At 36.3% G+C, this 22,926-nt stretch overlaps 1 protein-coding gene across 45 annotated transcripts in view; it reads right to left on the bottom strand.

The window, feature by feature from the left end:
* Positions 1–22,926, bottom strand: part of SLMAP (sarcolemma associated protein) — a 91,457-nt gene that overhangs the window by 27,364 nt on the left and 41,167 nt on the right. For 11 of the 45 annotated variants that reach the window (XM_064667574.1, XM_064667572.1, XM_064667595.1 and 8 more), the window contains 11 exons: positions 21,990–22,085; positions 21,628–21,699; positions 20,830–20,970; positions 19,032–19,169; positions 17,817–17,985; positions 17,681–17,731; positions 17,089–17,139; positions 13,437–13,499; positions 7,549–7,605; positions 4,135–4,218; positions 3,809–3,868 (listed from right to left, as the gene is read on the bottom strand). In XM_064667574.1, coding sequence (XP_064523644.1) covers positions 3,809–3,868; positions 4,135–4,218; positions 7,549–7,605; positions 13,437–13,499; positions 17,089–17,139; positions 17,681–17,731; positions 17,817–17,985; positions 19,032–19,169; positions 20,830–20,970; positions 21,628–21,699; positions 21,990–22,085 — 982 coding nt within the window. Of the gene's footprint in view, positions 1–3,808; positions 3,869–4,134; positions 4,219–4,339; positions 4,451–6,074; positions 6,240–7,548; positions 7,606–13,436; positions 13,500–17,088; positions 17,140–17,680; positions 17,732–17,816; positions 17,986–19,031; positions 19,170–20,829; positions 20,971–21,627; positions 21,700–21,989; positions 22,086–22,926 lie in introns of those variants that run through there. The other 34 variants (XM_064667576.1, XM_064667606.1, XM_064667578.1 and 31 more) reach the window with 16 other exon arrangements.

Raw genomic sequence — 22,926 nt, forward strand, 5'->3', positions numbered from 1 at the left:
TGGTTTATAGTTTATTATTTCCAAATCCAAGTTTCTTTTTACTGAACATGTTTTGTTCTTAGCTTTTCATGGATAAAGACATGGGGCAATTAGACTTCCAACACTCCTTAATGAGACTTTTCAGAAGAAATGGATGAGGAAGCTGACAAATTATGCTCCAATCCCTCCTGATAAAGAAGCAGTGTCCCAAATCCAATAAAAGACACCCTAAATGAACTTGCTGGTGGACAGGATTTTCTAGTCATTGAAAGCACACATCATAAAAGACAGTACTGCTTCAAAGGAGACGAGAGGCTCAGTTTAAGGGACAACATTATCATTTGAGCAAAGGAACAACCAAGGTAAAAACTCTTTCCTACTCTAACCCAAAAGGGGAATTTTCATGTGCCTGACATGCTTCTAAATCAAAAGGTAATTTTAGTTTTGAAAAATAATTGTTAAGTGAGTAGGATTGCTCTATTTATAAATAACAAAACTACTAAATATCATCATGCTTAGAATCAGTTCCCTTAAGAAGCAAATTCACACCACAAAAACCTGGTTTGAGAGTGAGTGTAAAAGGCTGCAACTGAAAAGTATTTGATCAATTTTCAGAAGTGTTCAGCTTTGGACTAACCATTCTCAGAGAAGGTTAAAGAAGTTGTCATTAATTACAACGAGGTGCCAGAAAGAAATTAAATTTAAAAAAAAAAAAAGGTCAAATACAACAGTTTGAAAACCCTCATTCATTTATGTCAATACTAAAAATTTAGTATTTACAAACATGAAGATGTTAACCAAGCTCTGTTTCTGTTTGCCTTTACACTTTTGTTTTGATAACAGAGATGACACAGAACCACACATAGGCTGTGGTCTTAACTGATCCCCTATCTGTATGTGCCTGGCCTGTGGAAGCAACTTTATTAGCAGGCTGGTATTTCTCCAAGTCTGACAGTAGTTCACTTCCAGAATTTTGCAGGATTTCTCAGGTTATTCAGAAGACAATACTCGGGGTACTCCAGTGAAATCACACAAACCATTAAAACCCTGAGTTTTCTTTAGTTTTGTAAGATCCACATGGAGGAAACTATCATATATTTAAAGTAAAGTACCTGGCTACTGTAACACAAAACAACAGTTCCCAAACTTTCTGCATCAACAGACCACTGATGATTTTAAAAATTTCTTAGGTAAACTACCACTATTCAGCAAACCTTCAACTGAAAACACTTTCTACTAAGACTCCATGGATCAGTCTTGTAGTTACTATGAAAACACAGGGGCGTTGACAGGAACAAGACCAGCAACCTTCCAATGACATTTATTGCTTCTTTCCACCTGCTTAACATTCACCTGTCTTTAACTTTGCAATAAGTAGTCACAAACAGCCTGTTTAAAGAGAAGTGTCCAGGGAACTGTTATGAATGGCTCTTAAAGTCATTTACCTTGTGAGGAGAGAGGAAAGGGGAGAAGAAAAACCAACTAATCTGTGACAGCTTTCCCCCCTCCCCTCTTTGCCCGATTCTGACTTGTAGAAAGTTGAAACTAATCCTGAATGCACTCAAAATTTTTGATAGAAGACGTTTGGATTAAACTAGAGCAATTAGAAGTCTCATAATTTTCTTGTTCCATTGTTTTGTAAATTCCAACAAGACCGCTGCCTTTTCCAGCAGCTGTTTCCACGTCCCAAACAGCTGCCAGATCAGAAATGTTCTCACTCTTCCTTAATTATATGACAGCACAACAAGGCCACTTGAAAGCCTTTCTGTGGCAAGTAAGATCCTTTTTAGGGCAAAGTCAGGCACATGAAGTAGCTCTCTGAAAGAAACCTCAACGCTGTGGGGGTTTATAGGCTCTTCATAAAAATTAAAAAGGGCAAATGATTCATTGTACAGATATTTTGTAATGGTTTCATGAGAGCAAAATAGGAATGTCCATAAATAGCTTAAAGAGGGAACGAGTTATTCCAATTATTTCAGTTAATTCAATAGCAAAGCTCTCTATGCAAATAGGTATTTTTCTACTTATTCACTTAAAAATTCAGTAACAGTTATGGTTTAAATCTTCAACTGAGTAAAGACAGATAAAGCAATGAAAACATCTACATTAGCAAAAGACTGCTTCTATATTACTATAGAAAACTTGATTTTAGTCCTCTAAGTGTTCAATTAACCCTCCTTGCCAGTTTAGCACACCCTGGACAGAGCAAGTGTAACTACACCTGCCCTTGCTGTGACACGGGACTGTTGCAATGCAGGAAGCAGCAGGGTCACAGCTGCCTGATCCTGGTCTTGGGCTGTTCAATGAACCTTTCTGGCAGAACTTAACACTTGCCTTGCATAAAAGGAGAATTCAGGAATCCATGGGGTTTCAGCCTAAGGGGTCCACAAACTCCCTTTAATTTGTTTGCAGAAGATAACTAAGACAACGAGCCAGTTGGGACTAGTCTTCAGTTGCCATCTTAAAACTAAACCAATTGGAATTAAAATAAAACTTTGACATGAGCTGAATTCAGTTTCTCTACCATACAGTTTACACATGAAGGGTTGTTCCAGCTGTGAATTCAGTGCATGTGCCAATGCTTACAGAAAACCAATTCCTTAATATGTCTCCCATTCTGGACTTAAAGTTCTGATACTTAATGAATCTTCAACTGAATTTTCAACTACATTTTTTTTTCAAATAGAAGTTGCTGCCAACCTCAAATTTATAACTGAAAATAAGACTGTCAATCACTACAAACAACATTATCCAATTCTACCTTCTAGCATAGGAAGTCACAGAATATACTTGTTATTAATTGCAAGTATTAGAGCAAACCCCAAATGGAACACACTCAGTATCTCAAATACTCCTTTCTAAACTGCTTTGCTGAACTGATGCCTACTGGGAAAGATCAAACTCCATTTTATATCGCTGCCAAAAGCAAAAGTAATTTGTGCAATATTTGGAAGCCTTTCTGTTGTAAAATTAGGGAGTGTAAACAATTGCAGAAAAAAGCTCTTTTACAGGTCTCCCAAGTTCTGTTATGGTTTCCTGTCTTTTCGAATCACAAAGAACTGTGACATTCTTTTTACTTGTGATCACAACATGAGCATAATTTTACAAATCTTATCAAATATCTACCTGCACAAAAAGCATGGAATTAATTTTCAGTAGGCTAAATGTAACAACTAATTTATATGCCACATTTTCCAGCTCATGAATATGTAAATTTACCTTGTTAATTAAGTTTTAATCACAGGTCCTTAGTGCAAAGAAAAGTAAAAAAATTTAATTTTATAGCTATAAAGCTCAAAGCTACAGCTCAGCAATCATTCTAAATACAGCTACAATAGGAAATTCAATTCTTGATTGTGTCAAAAAGAAAAACCAAAGTCTTGTTTTGGTTAACCTGTCAGCTACAAACTAACAGCAGCATTTCTGACAGTGATGGAAGCTATGCAAGTAAAATTAGACAATGCTTAAAGCATATCAGTGATGGAAGAATCCCTCCTCCCCACAGCTATCAGCCCTAACTTAAGTGTATGCTGACTAATTCTCAACTCTACTTGAAGTCACGACATGTAAATTCCTAAAACAGTGTTGGTGAGTGCAGAGACTACCTTTATACACAGATTATTTCTATACTAACACTCAGAAGTGTGCTTTTATATTATATCACCCAAAGGAGTCATTATTGATACTTAAATTTAACTCTTCCATACTACATGATTAAAACCTTTGAATTTCAGCACTCTATTCAATGCACTTTTGATAAAAAACAGGTAGATAAAAAGATGACATATACAGATTATGCACCTAAAGTTACAAAAATAAGTTTGTTTACCTTTTAGAAGAGCTACTTTAGCAATAGGTTCATTTAGATCTTGGTCATCCATTTGAGCATCTAAAAAAAAAACCAACAAACAAACCCCAACCTTTCAGAGAGCAGGCAGACTGCAGACAGGTTTCATTCTTAACATGGAGAGAAGCTTTTATGTTCTTCTCAATTTACAAGAGTTAATTATGAAGCTGCAGAGTAGACAATACTGCTTTAAGCTTGTATCTGACTCTGCATAATACACCCCATTCTTGTAAGAAGATATTCATGATTAATTAAGTGATTTAATTCAAACTAATTATCTGTTACAGAAACCTCAGTTAAACTCTCACCTGTAGTGTCGTCGCTGCTTTTCTCCTTGCTGGGGCTGAGAGTGTCCGACAAATCGTTGGATTCTTTGACTCGTGCTTGATTCTCTGCAAGAGACAAGGAAAAGCAACTACAGTCAGTAAATGCTTTGTTCATAACTTCTCCTGTACACCCAAGTACAGCTAAATGTCAACAGAAAACCACCCAGTTCAAGAAACAGTTAAAAACCTGGTGGTAGCTAATTTCTTTGCAAGTCTGAGCTAAAATGGATTCCACATCCCTGGATCCTTAATCCACCCTCGCCTCTAATAGGGGATGCAACTGCCTCGTGCACAGCTTGAACTTGGGTTAACGCTGTGTTCCTGCCAGCTGGAACTGTGCAAAAGCTGATTCAACCAGAGAACAAATAAGAGAAGGAAATTAAAACAATGCAGACACTGTAGCAAGTCAGAAAGAAAGTGCTGTTAAGAATAAAACTGTGCTTCAGTATTTAGGACAAATAAAATAATAGCAACAAGTCTTGTACATACTGTACTGTTAAAAAGAAGTGTGGTGTGAACCATTAAAGAACCACAGAGATATAAAATAACACAGGAATTTCTAGAAAGAATTTTCAGCTCAAATTGTATTAAGAGAAAGCATGTCCTTTCCAATAAAAAAATAACTTCATGAAGTATCTGTTCACACATAATTCACCACATTATTACATGCAGCTTAGTGAAGCCACACAGTTATTTTTGGGTTTGTTTGCTGTTCCTTTTTTTACTTTCCCAGTTCTAGGTTTTCAAGGAGACATTTTCAAAAGATGAGAGGACTTAATCATACCAGTGCATCCTTTTCCCACACAGAACCATCCCTGACTCAAAATTTTTCTTAAATGATAATTCTGGTTTGGTTCTGATGGGTCCATTAAAGAATGACACACCAGCTCTGGTGTGGGCTAACCCAGAAGGTCTCTCAGTGAGGAACCAACATGCAGGTGAGGTTACACATAATGAAATCTTTCTAGGCTGACTGTTCAGAGCCTTGGTTTGACAGAATTGCTCCCCACTTGCAGATTAGAAGTAGTTTCCTCTGAGTCTCAAGTTCCAGGCAGAGATACATATTAAAAGGGGTCAGTGCAACATTCCCAGTACACAGACCCTACTTCTACCATACATGCAGAAAAGCATGGTGAACAAAAATCATTTCATCACATTTAGATAATGTACATGCAACAAAGAAGTACCAGGACACAGGAAGAAAGAAGGACATCAAGAAATAAATCAAGTGTGTTATACCAACAGAGTTAGTATATGAAAATAAATAAAAAACAAAGGAGACATAAGAAAGCTTTTTCAAATAACAAGAGAACAGAACTAAACTCCCCCCAAATGAAATAAGTTAAGTTGAAACTGAAGACAACCAATGTACCTACATGGGAAAATCAGCAAGATGACAAAACACAGATAGGTTAACAGGAAAAAAAAAGTTTTCTTCATCTAACATGAAAAATTCTCTATCTCTGTGTGCCAGAATAACATCCCCTTGTACACGAAACAGAAGGCAGCAAGTACAAACAAAGCAGCTGATGAAGAGCCAGACTCTTCTCATGCTAATGCAAACAAAATAACTGGAGAGGAGGAAGGGGAAAACACCTGTACAGTTAAAGCACATTAGGGGTTCAGACCTGGCAGCTATTCCAAACAACTCCCATGACTTTAACAGCCTTCAGAGTTCATAATGATTGGAGTAGTTAAAAACTTGTTGTTTTAGCAAATAATCACCCCCAAACATAAAGGATACTTCCCTATTTTTAGGAATAAGGTTTTTAACTAATATCTAAAGATGCTACAAATCAAGCATTTTACATGTATCACACAGAACCAAGCTCACAGCATTGTCACTAATAATTACTAAATCATTACTAAAAGTAATACATCCTTTTTAAAATATTAAGCAAAGGATAACCTAAAAGCCTCACCCATGTCAGTGATATGAGCAGCCACTCCAGAAGCGCTAAGCTGAACAAGATCTGTATCCAACTAACTTTACCATATCTGGGCATCCATGGAAACACAGCTTTCCTGCTCTGTGCAAAATGGGAGGAACTCTGCGAGCTCCAACCACGGAATTAATGCTCTCCCCCCACCTCCCCCTCATAATTCCCTCCCACCCACCCTCGGGTACACCGGTTTCTTCCTCCTCCCGCCCTCCTCCCTCTGGAACAAGGCACAGAAGATCAGGCACCAGAGGAAAGATGCATCTACATGTGAAACAGCAGAAGTCAAAAAGAGAAATGATTTAGAAACCTCCTTCCTATTCTGGAACCAGAGTCATAAGCACAAAACACCTTCCTGTACTATATTACTTCACAGCAGTTGTTCCTATTTCCCATAATAAAACTGAGCTGAATAAATATAGCAAAAGTGATGAAGTATATTAAAATGTGTTGACATCATACTTACTTGATGAGTTAGAATATATTACCCACTAAAAATAGCTCCCAGCTTTGCAATAAGTGGCATGCAAGTGTTACATTACAGTTATTGTATGCATTCTTTGCCAAATATGGCACCCTTTCTATAGCTTGCTCACGTACAGAAAGAAGTTAAAGGTGCAATTCCATGCACTAAAGGAAGATAAGAAATTAAAATGTCTCTAGAATACTGGAACTTCTAACATGCTCACACTTATTCAACAAAACAACACTTTGCAGAAGGACAGAGGGTAAAGAAATGAGTTAGTATGTCTAGACACCAATAAAATGCTACAAAAGAAGGAGCCAGCCTACAAGTCCAAACAATCTCATGTTATTGGACACATGGGAAATATTGACCTCCACACTTTGTAGCATTCCTGACTGGCACTGCAAGGTCAGGATGACTGTTCCTTGACAAGTCTTTTCTAATTAGCTCCTTTAATTTAACTTGCTTTATACATTAGAGAAGAGAGTTAGAGATGCACAGATATGTTTTACTTGGAAAAGGCACATTTAGGAGGTTAATGCTTATTTTACAGTTATGAGGGTCTAAGTTAGAAAATAGTCAAATTAAAATACAATTTTATTTAAAACTTAAAATGAGACCAAACATTATTTCTATTTAGCCCTGTAACAAAATCAAGATCCTGTTTGAAATTTATGCAAACATTAAAGTTTGAATTCAATTTACAAAAATTATTGTATTTTAATTTTTTTAAAAATGCATATTAAGGTCAGAACTCAGTCAATACTGAGATCAGCATTTCATGCACTCAATCTTCCAAAATTGTTTCAATCTTTTTACCCTGCAATAGTATTTGGAGCAGAGTTCAGCAAACAATTCACCTCCCTTTTATTGAATTTCTTCTCAAATGTGTATTTAATCAAAACTCAAACTGCTGGCTTAACACAGAACATGCACTGAGTGACATAAAAAGCATGCTTCAAAAACAGTGAAACAATCCAGAAGTCTAACCTTTCAAAAGCTTTGTTTCTTCCACTTTGGTTAGATGTCCTTCATCTATGATCTTGTCTGCCAAACAAAATAAGCGTTACTTTCCAAGCTCAAATTTAACAAGCTTTTCCCTGTACACATCTACGTAGAGCACATTCCATGACCAAATTAAAAGCTGATAATATTACTTCCTACTCAGGCTTGAACAAAAACTTGATTCTGGCACAGAAGAACGGAACAGAGCACACAAGCCTACCGGAACTTTGTGATACAGTGCATAATTACTTCTCCTTATTAACTTACATAATCCTTCAGTTCACTAATGAGAATTTAGGAAAATTAATTTTACGTACTTTTTAAAAACCTAAACCAAAAGTAATAGAATATGAATACGTTTCTCAGGTTCTAGTTATCATAAAAAGAATTCTAAGAGCTGGTTCCCTGAAATAGGTGTCCACCCAACACAGCAAAAATCTAGAAATACAGCACAGTAAAACAGCAATAGAGAAGGCCCCCCCCATTGACATCACAACTGCTTTAACACTGCCTGTGAAAGGTACACAGAAACAGCCTTTCTTAGATTAAATCTTTCAAGAGAGCTGCATAAACTTTCAAAAACTAGGAATGCATCACATTCAAGTTCACAAAAATTGAGTTTTTATATAAAATCTACTTTTGGAAACCCTATTCGTGTATGTCAGGTGCACAAAAACCTAAAAAGTTCAATTTGAGATTATATTGCTAACTTCATCCTAACTCCAGCTAGGACATGAAGGCAAACAGGAGGATCAAGGGAAGAACAGGTTTGAATTAATCAAAGACACTAAAAGAACTATTGTATCATTACTTAATTTCTTTTTTCAGATGAGATTTCATTATTGCAAATGACTTAAGAAGCAACTAGAAATGCCAACATACAAAATTATCGAGGGTCACATCTTGCAGATCACATTCTCAGTTTCTATGCAGTAGATCTTTCTATTTAGATCCTGTTGAAAGCTGTTAACACCCCCTGAGACATCAGGCTTGAAGCTGCTTCTGTCTTCCCTCTGTGCTTTCCCTGCCAGATCCCTGATAACCAGGCAGGGAACTGAGTTTGCTGCTTACTCCGTGTGCTGTTAACAGGTAACTGAGACATGGAGAAGACTGGATGAACAGCACATATAGGAGAGTTCAGATTCAGGAAGCTGGATGACAGTAAATCCTTTTCAAAATTTTAATTTAAAAAAAAAATAAACAAAATAGTGAGCTTTAGTCAGCATCTCCAGCTTCAAGCAGCTCTGAAGATTAGCCTGTCCCTGTACTCCTCCGATGGCATGCTGCTGTAACCATGACAATCTAAGGACAGATGCAGGACAGGATTTGTGAGGAGGCACTTTTTTCAACCCTAGATGGTAGACGAGCTTTCAGACAAAAAAAAAACAACACCTGAGATTTGAAGAAGGGTTTGCATGGCCAAAAGATTGCCCTATCTTCTTTCCTCCCCCATTGCCAGGTAAACCAGTCTAAAAGAGATGTTCCCTCCAACTACTTTTATCCACAAATATTGTCCGGCATTCCTGTAACATTTTACTAATACTGCTTCAGAAATACACTGAACAGCACACTGGATTTTTAGAATTGGCTTCAGGTCTCAAGCAACTGTAGGTGATAACTCATCATCCAAGTTCAGGACAGCCTCAAGTTCCTCAGAGCTGGAGAGAATGACTGTCCCCAGACCGAGGAAGGCACCATGGAGGGAATCAAGTTACTGCAGCCACAAGTCAGGAGTTTGAGTGATATCAGGAGCCCTCTTCCATTTCAAAATAAAATAAATCTAATCAAAAGTCTTCATATATGATTAGTCCAGGACTCATCTGAGGCTGAAAGTGTTGTGGAGAGGAAGGCAGCAAGAAAACAGCCGGGAATTCTGCCTATAGATCTGAAGAAAACAGCTGAATGCAAAATCCAAGTAGTGATCAACTGTTTGATCTGAAGGAGTAACATCTCATCTATGCTAGACTGCCAGCTTAAAATAGGCTTCTATAATCAGTTTACAGAGCAAAACTTAGCTTTATGAAGTGATGGATCTTGTAGTTTTCTGAATGTGGTAACTGCTAAATCCAGAATAGTTACAGCACAAAACAACAAAATGAATCTTTTCGAGGCAAATGTTTTCCAAACTGAAACTTTTGCAGCAGCTCTTTACACTCAGTTCCCATGGCTAAAAGAAACTATATTTTTTTTTCATTTCCACCATGGCTGTTTTCTAGTGTCCATTATAGATTTCACCATTTGTACACACAGTTTCTCCTTGACACTATTTCTTCAGCCAAGACCTTCAGCAGCAGCACCAGAGTCCCTTGCCCAGCATGCCCAGCATAGCCAGTACTTTTCACTTGGGGACTGACACCTCTCCTAACTTACAGAACACTGTGTTTAAAGAATGTTACCATCAGGGTGTTTTGAAGCCAACAAAAAATAGTTTATTTCAGTGTGCTGGCATGTATTTACATAATACACAGAAAATTAGATGCTGGTATCGCTGAACTACACAGAATCTTATTTTCCACTCTGCTACCATCCCAGTCACTAAAAACAGCAGAAGACAGACAACAATCAGAAAGTAAAAGATACAGACATGTCTTCTTTAAAACACCTCTTTCAAATCTCTGCATCTTTTCACATTGCTATTTCAGAAAACTTCACAAATGTGATTTATTTTTAAATGTTTTCCCTGAATCAAGACATGCAGTTTTGGCTACCAAAATATAAATTTGGGTGAGGATCCTATCCTTAATTTCTGGCACAAAAGAATTTTATCTGTCATGCTATCCAGTCACTACTTAACAAAGTCACAGAAAGTAGCAGAGAGATATATATAATAAATAAATGCTTTTACTGAAACAATCTGCTGTGAAATTAAGCTTTCAGTTCATCTTTCATGTTCCTTTTTGCTGATGAATGCAGTTCATAGGTAGCTTCCCCTTAGGTTTTTAGCCATTTCCTATCTTTTCAAATTAAGAACTCCCTTTTAGATTTGGGTTGCCTATCACTGCGTGCAATATAATAGCTAAGATCTGTTAACATTAAAATTACCACTTAAGTAACATGTTCCCAACACATTTAATGGTTTTGTACCAAAATAGTCTTCGAAGGAGGCCAGTTTTGAAAATCAAAATAAAAGTAAACTTGACCCTCAACACACAAATTTCCAATCATCTGAAAAAAGTGATACTAAAGAGCTTAAACTTTACTTGCCACATGCAGGTCAAATGGAAAAGTTAAAAATAACCATTCAATCCATCCAAAAACTAATAACAGCTTCTTAAACATCAGTTTGGTAAAAAGTAAAAACATTGACTTGCATTTCAAACCATAAATGCAAAAAATCACAAAATAAGGGGAAAAAAATAAGGACACAAGGAAGGGTTAGATTGGAGCAAAAGACAGGAAGCTAGCAGGGCAAATCTCACTTTTGTCTATACATCATCACCATTTTTGGTAATAATTCATATTATGAACTAATCAAAAAGAAGCACCATGACTTTTGCTGTCGGTATCGCTGATTTTCACCAGTGGTTATTGAAACAAGAAAAGCTATGGAATGAGCAACAAGTGAACTGGATGTAATGATCAGAAAGTAACACACTTCCCAGATCATTCAGAGCCAGATCTCATAATACTGTGCAGATGTTGCAAATCAGGACACGTTACTGAATGAAATTGTGAGCGTACTGCGCTTAAAAAAAAAAAATCAAAATAATTTAAAAATACCTTTAAAAACCTACAAAGCTGGATTTCACAAACAATACTACCAAAATCAAGCATTCAAGCTGCACTGCAACTAAGACTTCAGCGTCCTGTTATTTCTGCCCCATCAAAAATATTCCAGCTTTAGTACTTCAAGAGGTTTTAATTGCTCTGAACTGATGAGCACTTTCAACTGCCTTATACCTCCACAGCCACTGTTTGTATAGAATACCAGACTGCTTAAACAGCTCAGTTTTCTTCTTGTGCTGTCCTCCATACTCCAATTCCTCTGCTCAAGCGGGTTTTCCTCATTTCTCTGCTTGTGCTTTCCCCATGTAAGTGCTTTTCCCCCAGAACTATGGAGATGCACACTTTCCACGCAGTACAAGCACACCAACTCAGAACCTTCCCTTCTTGACCAACTGGATGGTTGTCTCAATTCTCCTTTTGTTTTTAGATTTCTCTTATGGTTTGCAGATCCTACAATTTCAGTTCCTCTGCTTCTATTACAAAACAGTAAGTCCTATATAACACAACTTTAATGAGTGACTCCTGTTTCTGGGATTTTTATTGTACTATTGTGTTTTAAGTAATAAACCTGCTCCTCTCTCTATACTTAATCCTTGGGGCAAAACTCCTACGTAGTACCACATGATGAACTATATATTCTTTCTTTATATTGCCAATTCTACACTTCAGTATTTGCTGCATACCTTAAAATTCAAGTTCCTGAAGATCTCTGGAACTATAAATTTTCTCGCCAGAAGTTCCTAACCCTCAATGCTACACAGAGCAAAGAACAGGAGTAAGACTGAAAGGCAGCATTTACATACAAAAGGAAAATAATAGATCCTGCAGTTTGCAGTTTTTAACCTCGTGATATTGTGAGGTCTGATAAAACATATTTGAATTTGGAAAAGGCAAACTTTCAACCCAAGTATGAATTGCTGATTTGGAATCTTTTTTTTTTCCTCTCAATGGGAAATTAAAAGCTTAGACTGTTGTAAAAAATGCAAAATCCTGAACCCTTTGAACTCATTCTTTTCAAAGTGAGGTGATGGAGGCCCTAAAGTGTTTTCACCCTGTAGCTTTCCATCTCTCAAGAACAGGTAGGGCATAAACACATGGAACTTTATTTTACTCTTATTACTGATTCAATCACATCCTAGAATCTTTTGATCCTGAGAATTACTTTTCCTTCTCAACAGTTACAAGATTGGTCATATTTAGTTTGCAGAAGTGATACTAATCCAAGTTCTGCTAAAATAGGTTAAGCTAACATCCAAACAATGAAAACAGGCAACCAATCTGTATTTGAACATCATTCAGTGTGCTCTTCATGTTCAGTCTAGACAAAAATAAAGATTACTTGAACATTTAACTTCATTTTTATGTACTGAATAAAGATGATTCATGTGTGATCTTCGCAGAATTTAGAATTATTTTAAACAGCAGCCTGACATAAGATAGCTACCAGCCGTTTTTAAAAATAAACAGTTTTCAAATAAAGTTTTAATTTTCTTAGACAAACACTGGCAGTATCACATCATTCAGTTTTTACCACTGCAACCCTTATCACCAGCAGTAAAGTCACACAAGTCTGCTTCACTTCCTCATCGAAATTTAAAAGGGAAGAGTCCCACAGACAATGTCAGAAAAAAGATACTCTCTTGTTTCTGCTTCTAAATGCTTCTCTCTGCTCAACTTTAGGTACATAATTTCTACAAACTCTTAAATAAAAAAATAATTCTTTATGCTACAAACCAGTTTTATTTGAAGTGTAACAGCACTTTTCTCTCTTTTTATTGATATGTGAAAAGGCATCATTGCCTTATCTCTGTCCTACAAGCTTGTGATGTATGTTTAAGCTGACAGAGTTAGGCTTTCAACTTAATTTGTACCAGGTGAAAAATTACACTCAGTCTTAAACACTGTGTTGCAACATCACCACCCTTTTGTTGGTCAGGGCACAATAATGGATTAACTGCTACAAAGAGATGATGTGACGATGGCTTTGCAAGAGCAAAGATACCCTCACTGCTCCTACAGACCCTGCTTGATATCACAGTGCCACAATTCTACAGAAAAATTAAATAGCAGTGACAATTCTGGTTTTCATCCACCTTTTCTGGGTTTTCTGTTGTTTTTAAAGCAAATGTGAACACTCTTGTACTCACTCTGACATTCTATGAACTGATGAATAAAAGTGCAGTCCCCTCCACTCTTTGAAAGAAAGTGCTCTAGTAGAGAAAGAAACACTTAAGTTTACACCTTCTTATCATTTTCAAATTGATGCAACAAAAAATTTGAAAGGCATATTAACAATATTTGTAATTGTGTATTCACAGTGAACTTTTGAAATCTGAGTTAATATGCAAGCAGACAAGACATGAAATTGAAATGGTGTCTGAGTGATACTAGGAAATAAGATTACTCTTTTGAACTGATCAGAAGGAAGTACTTCAATTGCCTTTTCAAAAGAAATGTGTATTTAACCTATATTCTTCAGCATTTTTATTAGCTTTAAAAGGGTATTTAAGTTTTTCATTAGTCTTCATGTTGATTCTTCATCTCTATTACCCACTTGAAATGAAAAATATTTATTTTAAAAGTGTTGTTGAATATCTTCCTTTACTTTTTAAACGATTTCACTGCACAATTTTTGAAAGGACTGTTCTACAGTAGAGATCCTAAAACTGGGCTCAATTTCCAGTTTACTCAAGTTGCTCCATGTGATTTTGTTCAGCTCCCAGCTCCATCATGTTCCTGCATCTCTTCAAGTGAAAAGTTGCCAACACTTCCTTCCTGGAGGATCTCAAAAACCATTTGACCAAGAGTCCAGCAGTCTGAAAATGCTGCTTTTAGTATAAACCTGCAGAATGTGGGCCATTCTAACCAAACTGTTCAATCACTAGCTCTGACATCAGCAGCTCAGCTGCAATACTGAGCTTTACTATACTTCAAAGTTATTCTAAAAAGTATTTATTTTCCATATTCAAACTTTTTTTCCCTTTATACACAATCCTCTAAGTGACTGTATACAAATTTCTCATACCTTTCTTATGTAATACATGGCTCACAAAATTTAAAGATGAAAGCCAGGTGTGGTGCAACTCACTGAGAAAAATACAACTCAGTTCTACACAACTGCTTTGAAACAACTCAGTTCTGCACAACTGTTATCAGGGGCTTGATTTATAAGCAAGTTCCTCTCTTCTGCACCAGCTTTTCCACATGTGCAGTGAGAGAAAACGAATGCCCAACCACCATCATCTGAGTACAGTTGGTTATAAAAAGTCTCTGCAAAGGCTATAACATAAGCTTCTAGTTCCTCTAGTCTGAATAGAGCTCTTGAATGCTGCTACAAAAAAAGTAGTGCAAACCCCTTGTTCTTGCCATGGCCAGGGAGTGTGTCTGTACACACACTCTGAGGCCTTGATCTGAAGTTTTGAGGGAGACAAAAGGAATCTTAAATAAAACATACTGATTTTACACGGTTTTACAATTTTTCTCTTTTGTTGTCAAAGTTGCTCAATCTGCATTATAATTTCAAAATTCTTAGCTCTTCTAAAAAAATGCAAGACTACTCAGCAAAAAAAAAAAAAAAACAACAAAAACAAAAAAACCCCAACCAACAGTAACTGTCTCCTGCTGCTTTTTAGAGAACAAAATCCAAAATCTGGCAGAGCAAATGACTGCCCATCTGTCATACAAGGGGGACGGGACCGGAAGATCCAGAAAGGCACAGACTGTCATGAAGAGAACACAGGGCAGAAAGCTGTAAAATGCCAGAGAAATGTGGAAGGACCAAGTATGGCAGAGATGCAGAAGAATGTGGTACAACTGGCAGAATAATGGAAGACTGTGCTAAAATATAGAATAACAAAATAGCATGGTATGTGCAGGACAAAAAAGGTGATAGACTGTATAAACACAGAAAGACAACTTGAATGAGCAGTTACATGTTGTCTGTATTAATAAAGACAAATAAATTGGCAAACAGCTTCCTAAAACTTCCAGGTTTAAGCACAAGTTCCACTGTTACTCATAGGACAGAGGAATCCATTTTGTCATCCATCCATGACATTGACTCTTATGCAATCCAATGTAAGTCAAAAAGGGATTGCTTCTTCAACTTTGACAAAAAAGTATCAGTAATACAAAAGATACTTGTTATAATCACATCATGATTTTTAAACGGGTAATTTTTAAATCTGAACTGGTAAGAAGTATCAGTATTAAAAAAACTAAGAGGACATTCCTACAAACTATTTTAAACCAAACACAAAGTGTTTCTTTAAAAAAATTATATCTAATATGATGTTATAAATTATTTCTCTATAAAATTATCTGTATTTGAGCTCAACAGTTTTTACTAAATGTTTCAAATTAGTTCTAGGCTACTGTTTTTCACAGTATTGCCTGTTTTTCTAATAACCTCCAACAACTTCACTTTCAACATCTTTTTATGGTTTACATGATTAGAATGAAGAATCCCAATCTTTATATTCCTCAGTTTTGCTTTGTAAAGATGTTAACTTTTGTGGGGTGGAAAGTTTTAAAAAAAATGAAAAAACAAAGGTAGATTTATTTCTTAACTAGTCTCACAACCATTAGAAGTATTAACAACCTAAAATTATGCATCAGCAAGATAGATCAATCCATATAAAAATCAAATCTCATGGCAGTCCAGAGAACTGGGAGCAGACGTTGAGTTAACTGCTTGCACTGTGTGCACCACAGCTAAGTGATCAAAATCCTGAGGCACTGAGGGATAACCAGTACTCTTACATTAAGAGGAGGTTTAGATAGAGCTCCTGTGGATGTTTAACAGACCTTTCCTCCTGCTCCAAATAACAACCATACAGTTATGTCATGATTAAACTTTTTATTTTGCTACTGGTGTCCCTAGTTAAAAACCTCTTAGTTTACAGATATGCATAGAGAGCTTTAAAACTGTGTTTCAAAAATACACACAGTAATCCTTCAACACTGTGAATATTAGTTAAAACTATGAGCTCTCTATATAGGTGCCTCAGCCTTTCAACTAACACTACCACCATTCCTCAGACTGTAAAAGAAAGTCACGTCAAGGAAAAAATAAAAATTGACACAGGAGGACAGATATATATCAGCCAATCAAACAATTTAGTGAATTTGGAATCAAACTGGAATACTCTTTACATGATATAGGCCATATTCTTACTGGATAACTTCATTCAAGAAAAGTTCAAGTGTACGTTAAGACACATGAGCTAAAATAGTTGGGTCTAACTGGTCTGTAAGAAACCCTGTCATTTAGTTCAATCTGTATTAATTCCTGTTTCACATAAAAACAATCTTGAGCATTAAAAAATTAGTTTCTACTATGTATTTTATATACTCACATTTTTCAAGTCAGTTATAAAAAAATAGGTTTAGCTGACTTTACTTACCATATCAAATTTACTAGAAAAATGGTGTATTGTCTGTGTGTTGCAAGAGAAAATAAATTCATGAGGAAAAGCAGTCAGTGAGTTTCCCACTTTCTTGTGTCACAAGCCTGATATGATTCAGTAAACTCCTACTGATTCCAGTGACAGCCCATCAAAAAAAAAAAAAAAGAAAAAGAAAAAGACGACTTCCAAGTTGTTTTGTTACATTTTATAGAACCTTCTAAAAACATCCAGACTGAAAGTCTAAGCAAAAAAATGCTGGTCAGTGGAGTGGACAAATTCAATTTAAGTTTTAAAGAAAATATTATTCAAAGCAAAACTTTCAAGAACATTTTGAATTTGTTCAACTTCAAACATCAACCATAAGACAAAAGGTAGCCTTAAGATACACTACCTTTCTCTGTGCTCCCATTAATTTTAGGTATGAAGTCGTCAACTTGTATGCCTAGGATCAAGAAAGGGTATTATTTTTGGAACCAAGCAAGATTTTGTTTTGGGTTTTGTTTCTTTATAAATACAGCATTGTGAAATGTATCTGGCTTTTCATGCTACCTCCTCCTTCTAAGTACCTAATCAAACAAAGCAGGCAAAGTGTGATGGCTTTTTCTGCACTACAGACCACATTCCTGATTGTTCAAACATATGAAAGGTTACTAACATCCAAAGAATGACTGCTTATTACATATATACATATATATATCCTTTTATATATATATACATATAAAAGGATTTAAAAATGTATAAGGATGTAAAACCCCTCCAAGCCCGATCTCGGCATGGGGCCCTGGGCAGGCATTGAACACCCGCAGCACCAGCGCCCTCTGCCGACCCCTGTCCCCTCTCCATGCCCGGGAGAACTCCCTACTGGGACAGCGGGGAAACACAACTCCTCTGCCAGACAGCGGCAATACGAGACTGTCATAGCAAAAGTTCATGAACAGAAAATCCGGAAACCAGCTTGAAACAAGAAACTTGATCACACCTACCTAAGCTGTTGTGTTCTTTAAGAGTTTTCTCCTGAAGGTGTTCTAACCGTACTGTAAACAGAAGTCCAAGAGAAAGATATTTCACAGATTAAAAGAAAAACAAATAACCAAAGTTTCTCCCCCGCTAGTGACTAACCTTGCAAAGCTGTCAGGCGCTCGTTGGTGAAGTCATTGTCGGCCTGCAAAGCTTCTATTTTTGCTTGAAGCTCTTGCTCCCTTTCTTCCATTTCATCTATTTTATGCTGCAATTCCTTTTTCTCAGCCAGTCCTTTCTGCTGGATTTCTTCTTGTCTTCCTTCTGCTACCTGCTCAAAAAAGGTGAAAAAAATCCCCAAACAAATCAAACTTAACACGTGAAAGAATATGTCTCCAAGAACTAAGAAACACCTGAAGTCTCCCAGCATCTCAAATCAATCACAACTCAAGAGGCCTTTTGAACTGAATGCACACTGACTGCACAGACCAACTTGATTGAAGCCACATCTTTTTCCTTGCTGGATCTCATGGTAAGTTTCAAAGACTCTTCTCCCTCAAAGCTGAGCAATAAGTTTCAGTTTTGACCCTTCAGCATCATCTTTAACTCATAACTGCTCTAAGACCGGCAACTGAACCTTTTAATTTGGAAAGAAAAATCTTCTGTCTGAGATGCTGAATTAGGACTCAAAGAACCCAAGAGTATTTATCCCAGACAAATGCAACAAGTATCTCATCTCTCCACAGACAGCACCACTACCTTCCTCCTCCACAGCTTCTACTTATCTAGATTGGAAACTCTTGAGGAACAGGATTTATCATGAAGTGTTTATTCTGTTCTCCAGCATAAAGGACCTTTAATTATATACATAGACATGTGGTTTAATTACAAACCTAACAGCATGTTCCTACCCCCTGGCAGCTGAGCCATATTATTACTACGTGGTGGGCTAGTTATGTTTGGAACTGCACAAAGAGGCAACACAAATTGCAAATTTATTTCTAATTCTAGTTTCCAATTCCACTATCCGTAAGATGTTTAAGTTGAAAGTTATTTGTCTATACAAAAGCAGCTGAATGTGAAGTTTTACACCTTACATAATTTTATCTTAAAATATATTTTGGCTTCAAAAATTTGGTAACTTTCAAAATGAACAGAAAGAAATCTTTTTAGCAAGTGACTTAACTTATGACAGCTTCAAATACATTAAAATCAAACAAAAAGAATATGTAAAAGATGATATGCATCTTTCTATCATTAACCTGTTGTTTAAAAAGCTTCTCAACCTTTTTTGATTACTACATTAGAAATGAAATTGTATTTCTTTGTTGCATTCATCACAGTTTCATCATATATCAGATTAAGTTCTGTCGTTACCTTTAGCTTGTCAGAAAGATCCTTAATTTCATTTACAGCTCCATTGTATTTATTAGCTAATTCCCTTAATTCTTCCTGAGTCCGCTCATTCATTTCTTTCAGGTGTGTACATTCATCTTCTGTATTACTTAAACTCCGCTGTAACACAGAATTATCATGCAATAAATAATGAAAAAGACACAATAAACTACCAAACACTAAAAATTATCTACTTTTTCCAAACAGTATATGTAACTAATCATGTTTAGCTGCTTCGTTCCTAGTCATTAAGGCTAAACAAACAGATCAGGTCTTGGCAAAAACATGATCTATACAAAACTAATGCTCTACTTAAAGAACAGATTATGAGAAAAACAAATTGGTTTGTGCATGTGGGAAAAAAACACCCAAACCAAATACCCCATAGTGGGCTATATAATTTTGAATAAAGAACTGAAAAGTGTGATCCCTCTCCACCATTCTCTTCCCTTTCATGATAAACTGAAAGTTCTATAACATTTTTTAATTCAATGTAATCAAGAGATCTCATCATACCTTTCACCCAGCAAAAGATGATTTAAGACATTATAACAGCCAAATGGCTCCAAGGAAGCATTCTAAATCTTTTTTGTACTTCATAATGTGGAAAAGCATCTAAACTAAGGTCCCCTTGCTCAAGAGGCAGCTGGGTCTCCAGGAGGCAAGGAATGCTCCTGAAGTTCAGTGACAGCAGCACAACTAAATGGTGTAGAGAGTTGCCTCCTCACAGCTCAAGGTTTGTTTCTTTGATCATCAACTCATTTTTGGTCTTTGGTGAGGGGGATTCATTTTGGGTTTAGGGTTTTTTGGAGAGTTAACAAGCTCTGACCTAGTTCTCCTTCACAACCAAAAGACCTTTAAACAAAAGTGCATTAAATACTACATTACATAATAATTATTAAAGAAAAACTCTCAACCAGGAGCCAATGACTTTCCTGTGTGGAGAGATAAGTATGTGGCAGGAAGCACTCAAGCAAACCTCTTACTCAAGTTAAATTATTATTTCTCCCTCATAAGTCAAAGTAAAGAGGAACAAGTAGAATAAATGTCAACACATTCTTCTCTTAGGATAGGATAGGAAAGGAAAGGAGAAGAAAGCTAAAAGTAAACATAAACTCCAGTCATTAACAAACCTGCCAAGAACTATTACAACATAAGAAGGTGTATTTAAGTAAAATCTCCTAAGGTTATTTACTACAGCATTGCATTCTCTAAAAACCATGAAGAGAATAGAGACTTTGTGCACTTAAGTCCTATGAGACTTCTTGATCTAAGGGAACATAGCAAATAATGATAAAGGAAAAAGAAAATAAAGGAAAAGATAGTGATGAAAGATATACAGGGGCAGAAATCTTATTTGAAGAAAGTGTCCATCACTTTGAATCATAAAAGCTCATTCTTAAGTGTACTTTGTACAAGTAGTTAAGTGTATGTTTCCATAAATTTTACAGTTTAAACAAGGTCTTACAGCATTTTTTTAAAGCATGTATGTTGTTTTCCCCTCACTTGTCTCCCACACATACTAACTTCTGTAAGACAGCTTCACGAATTTTGAAACCTGGCAGAAAAGGGAGGAGCTGCAATAATAGCTTCTCTAAATGTTTTAACAATTTTAGTATTGTCCAACAGGAGAAATAAACAGTACTACTTAATACCCTGCAAGTGTCAGGGTACAATAGATTCTGGCATACTACACATTAGGCAACAAAACAGGCATTTAAGTAGCAGCAGTTACAACTATTTCAGCATTTCCAAAAGACTGGAAATGAAACTTCCATACCTCCACTTCAGACAATTTTCTGACCACTTCGATTTTCTCCTGAAGGACCCGCCTCAGGGACTCTTTGGCTGTTGTCTCATAGTTGTGTTTGTCTTCCTGTAATGCTATAAGCTCTTTTCGTATACTGTCTTCTGTTTGATTCTGGAAATGTAAAATAATTCAAAGATAGAATGTAAATTAGTATTTTGCTGATTAAATATAACAGAGACCATGGTAAAGCTTGGTGTATTAAAAGTAGGTAGCAATTTCTGATAGATGGGAATATGCTGTCTACAATCAGTGATCAAAGATGCTTGACATAACTGGGTGTAAACCTTTTTTTTTAAGTGTATGTATAGCAGCACACATTCAATGGTCAGATTTAAATACAGGAAAATGATAGGGCTTTTATTGGACACTATCATGACAATGTCAAACATAGGAGGCCTACGAGATCCCACACAAAATACCTCAAATGAGACCTGCAGAAAAATTTCTTATAACGTAGGTAGTTGAGAGGAAATAGAAACAAAATAAAAATTAAAATTCAAGGCAGGCATAAGTGGCTTAAACAACAATCAAGGCAGTGCATATTTGTTTCTCTGAATATCAGACAGTACATGGACAATGAAAACAATAGCCACTGATTGAGATTCCATGAAATACAGAACAGAGCTACTCAGATTACCAAAACTGCACAGGTTCATTTTAGAAAGTTTATGTTCCAATTGCTTTCCTACAACCAACTAATTTCAAAAAACACGCCAAAAGAGGTATCTTTCAGAATTACTAACATTTAACTTTAGGTGAACTACTTACCTTTGAACAAGCCTGTAACTGATTTCCCATAACCTCTAGTCTTGATAGCAGCCTGTCTTCATCTATTAAAGCCTAGCAGAAAAGAAGCATCACCTTGGTATTAATATGTGCTTTATGTAGTGCCAGTAGAGTTCTGCTTTAAAGACCTGAATTCTGTTGGAGTATTCACTACTAATAGCTATTTCAAACTGGCACATAATCACTAAATTTATTAAACATTATCTTTTTCACAGTTTTAGAGAACCACCATAAAGTTTTTATTATTTCTCCTGCTTTCCCACCCCATTGTTTGTAAATTGGTAGCTAAAAATTTATATGTTACTGCATAATTCAGTCCATAGGAAAAGGATGCCTGCAGATACCTGCCAACTAGTATCTGAAGCCTCTTGTGTGACAGCAAGTAATCGCTGAAGGGTTGCCAGCTTCTGTTCCAACATTTGTTCCCGATGTAAGGCTTCCTGGGAAGAGAGCAGGGCACCAGTCAGTTCAGCTAGAACAACTCAGAAAATCAGAAGCAACAGAAGAGATCACAAAATACAAGAAAAAAAAAAGGAAATGTGACAAGCACTATCATATACTCAAAACCATAATAACCCCATTCCATTTTATCCATCCACACATTTATTTGGATAGTCTAATTAGAAAATGATATCCTGTAACCTCAGGTTCCTGAAAACCTTGATTTTTCATGCATCTGGTGCACATGCTGAGGACACACGGTTGTTCCTTCCAAGACTTGAAAACACTTTGTCTTTTGTCAATAATTTGAGTAACAAAACTGCAGACACCAAAAGGCAGCTTGGCAGCTCCCGTGGAATGAGCTGCTCATCCTCAAATCAGGTCGCAAAAGAAAAATGCCAAGCAAGAACTACTATTTCTGTTTGATTTTTGGTTTATGTCAGTGAGATAGAAGAGCATCTTCGTTAACAATTCCAGGATATGGAGAGTGAACAGACTGGGGAGTTGAGTATGTATTTGGCTTCCCAAGAAAGAGCATCTGCCTGAGCTGCTTCCTGCTATGTCAGCAAATACATATAAAGACAGTATCTATCTCAAAAGCCTCAGCATTTATGTGAACAAATAAAAATTGCCATTATCTAACAAAAACAGGCAAAATAAATCAGTAGAACTACATATAAATTAAACCTAGACAGAATTTACCAGTAAAAATGGTTTCTTATCTTTTGCAGAAAGCTGATTTTGTGATCCTTTCTAAATCGTGTACTTATATCTATTAGCACACCCTTTAATGTGTTGCCAGTTTGCAGTCTAACCCTTTTGTGACATGACATCTTTTGG

The sequence above is a fragment of the Pseudopipra pipra genome, chromosome 11, assembly GCF_036250125.1.
Source record: "Pseudopipra pipra isolate bDixPip1 chromosome 11, bDixPip1.hap1, whole genome shotgun sequence".
NCBI classification, from domain to species: Eukaryota; Metazoa; Chordata; class Aves; order Passeriformes; family Pipridae; genus Pseudopipra; species Pseudopipra pipra.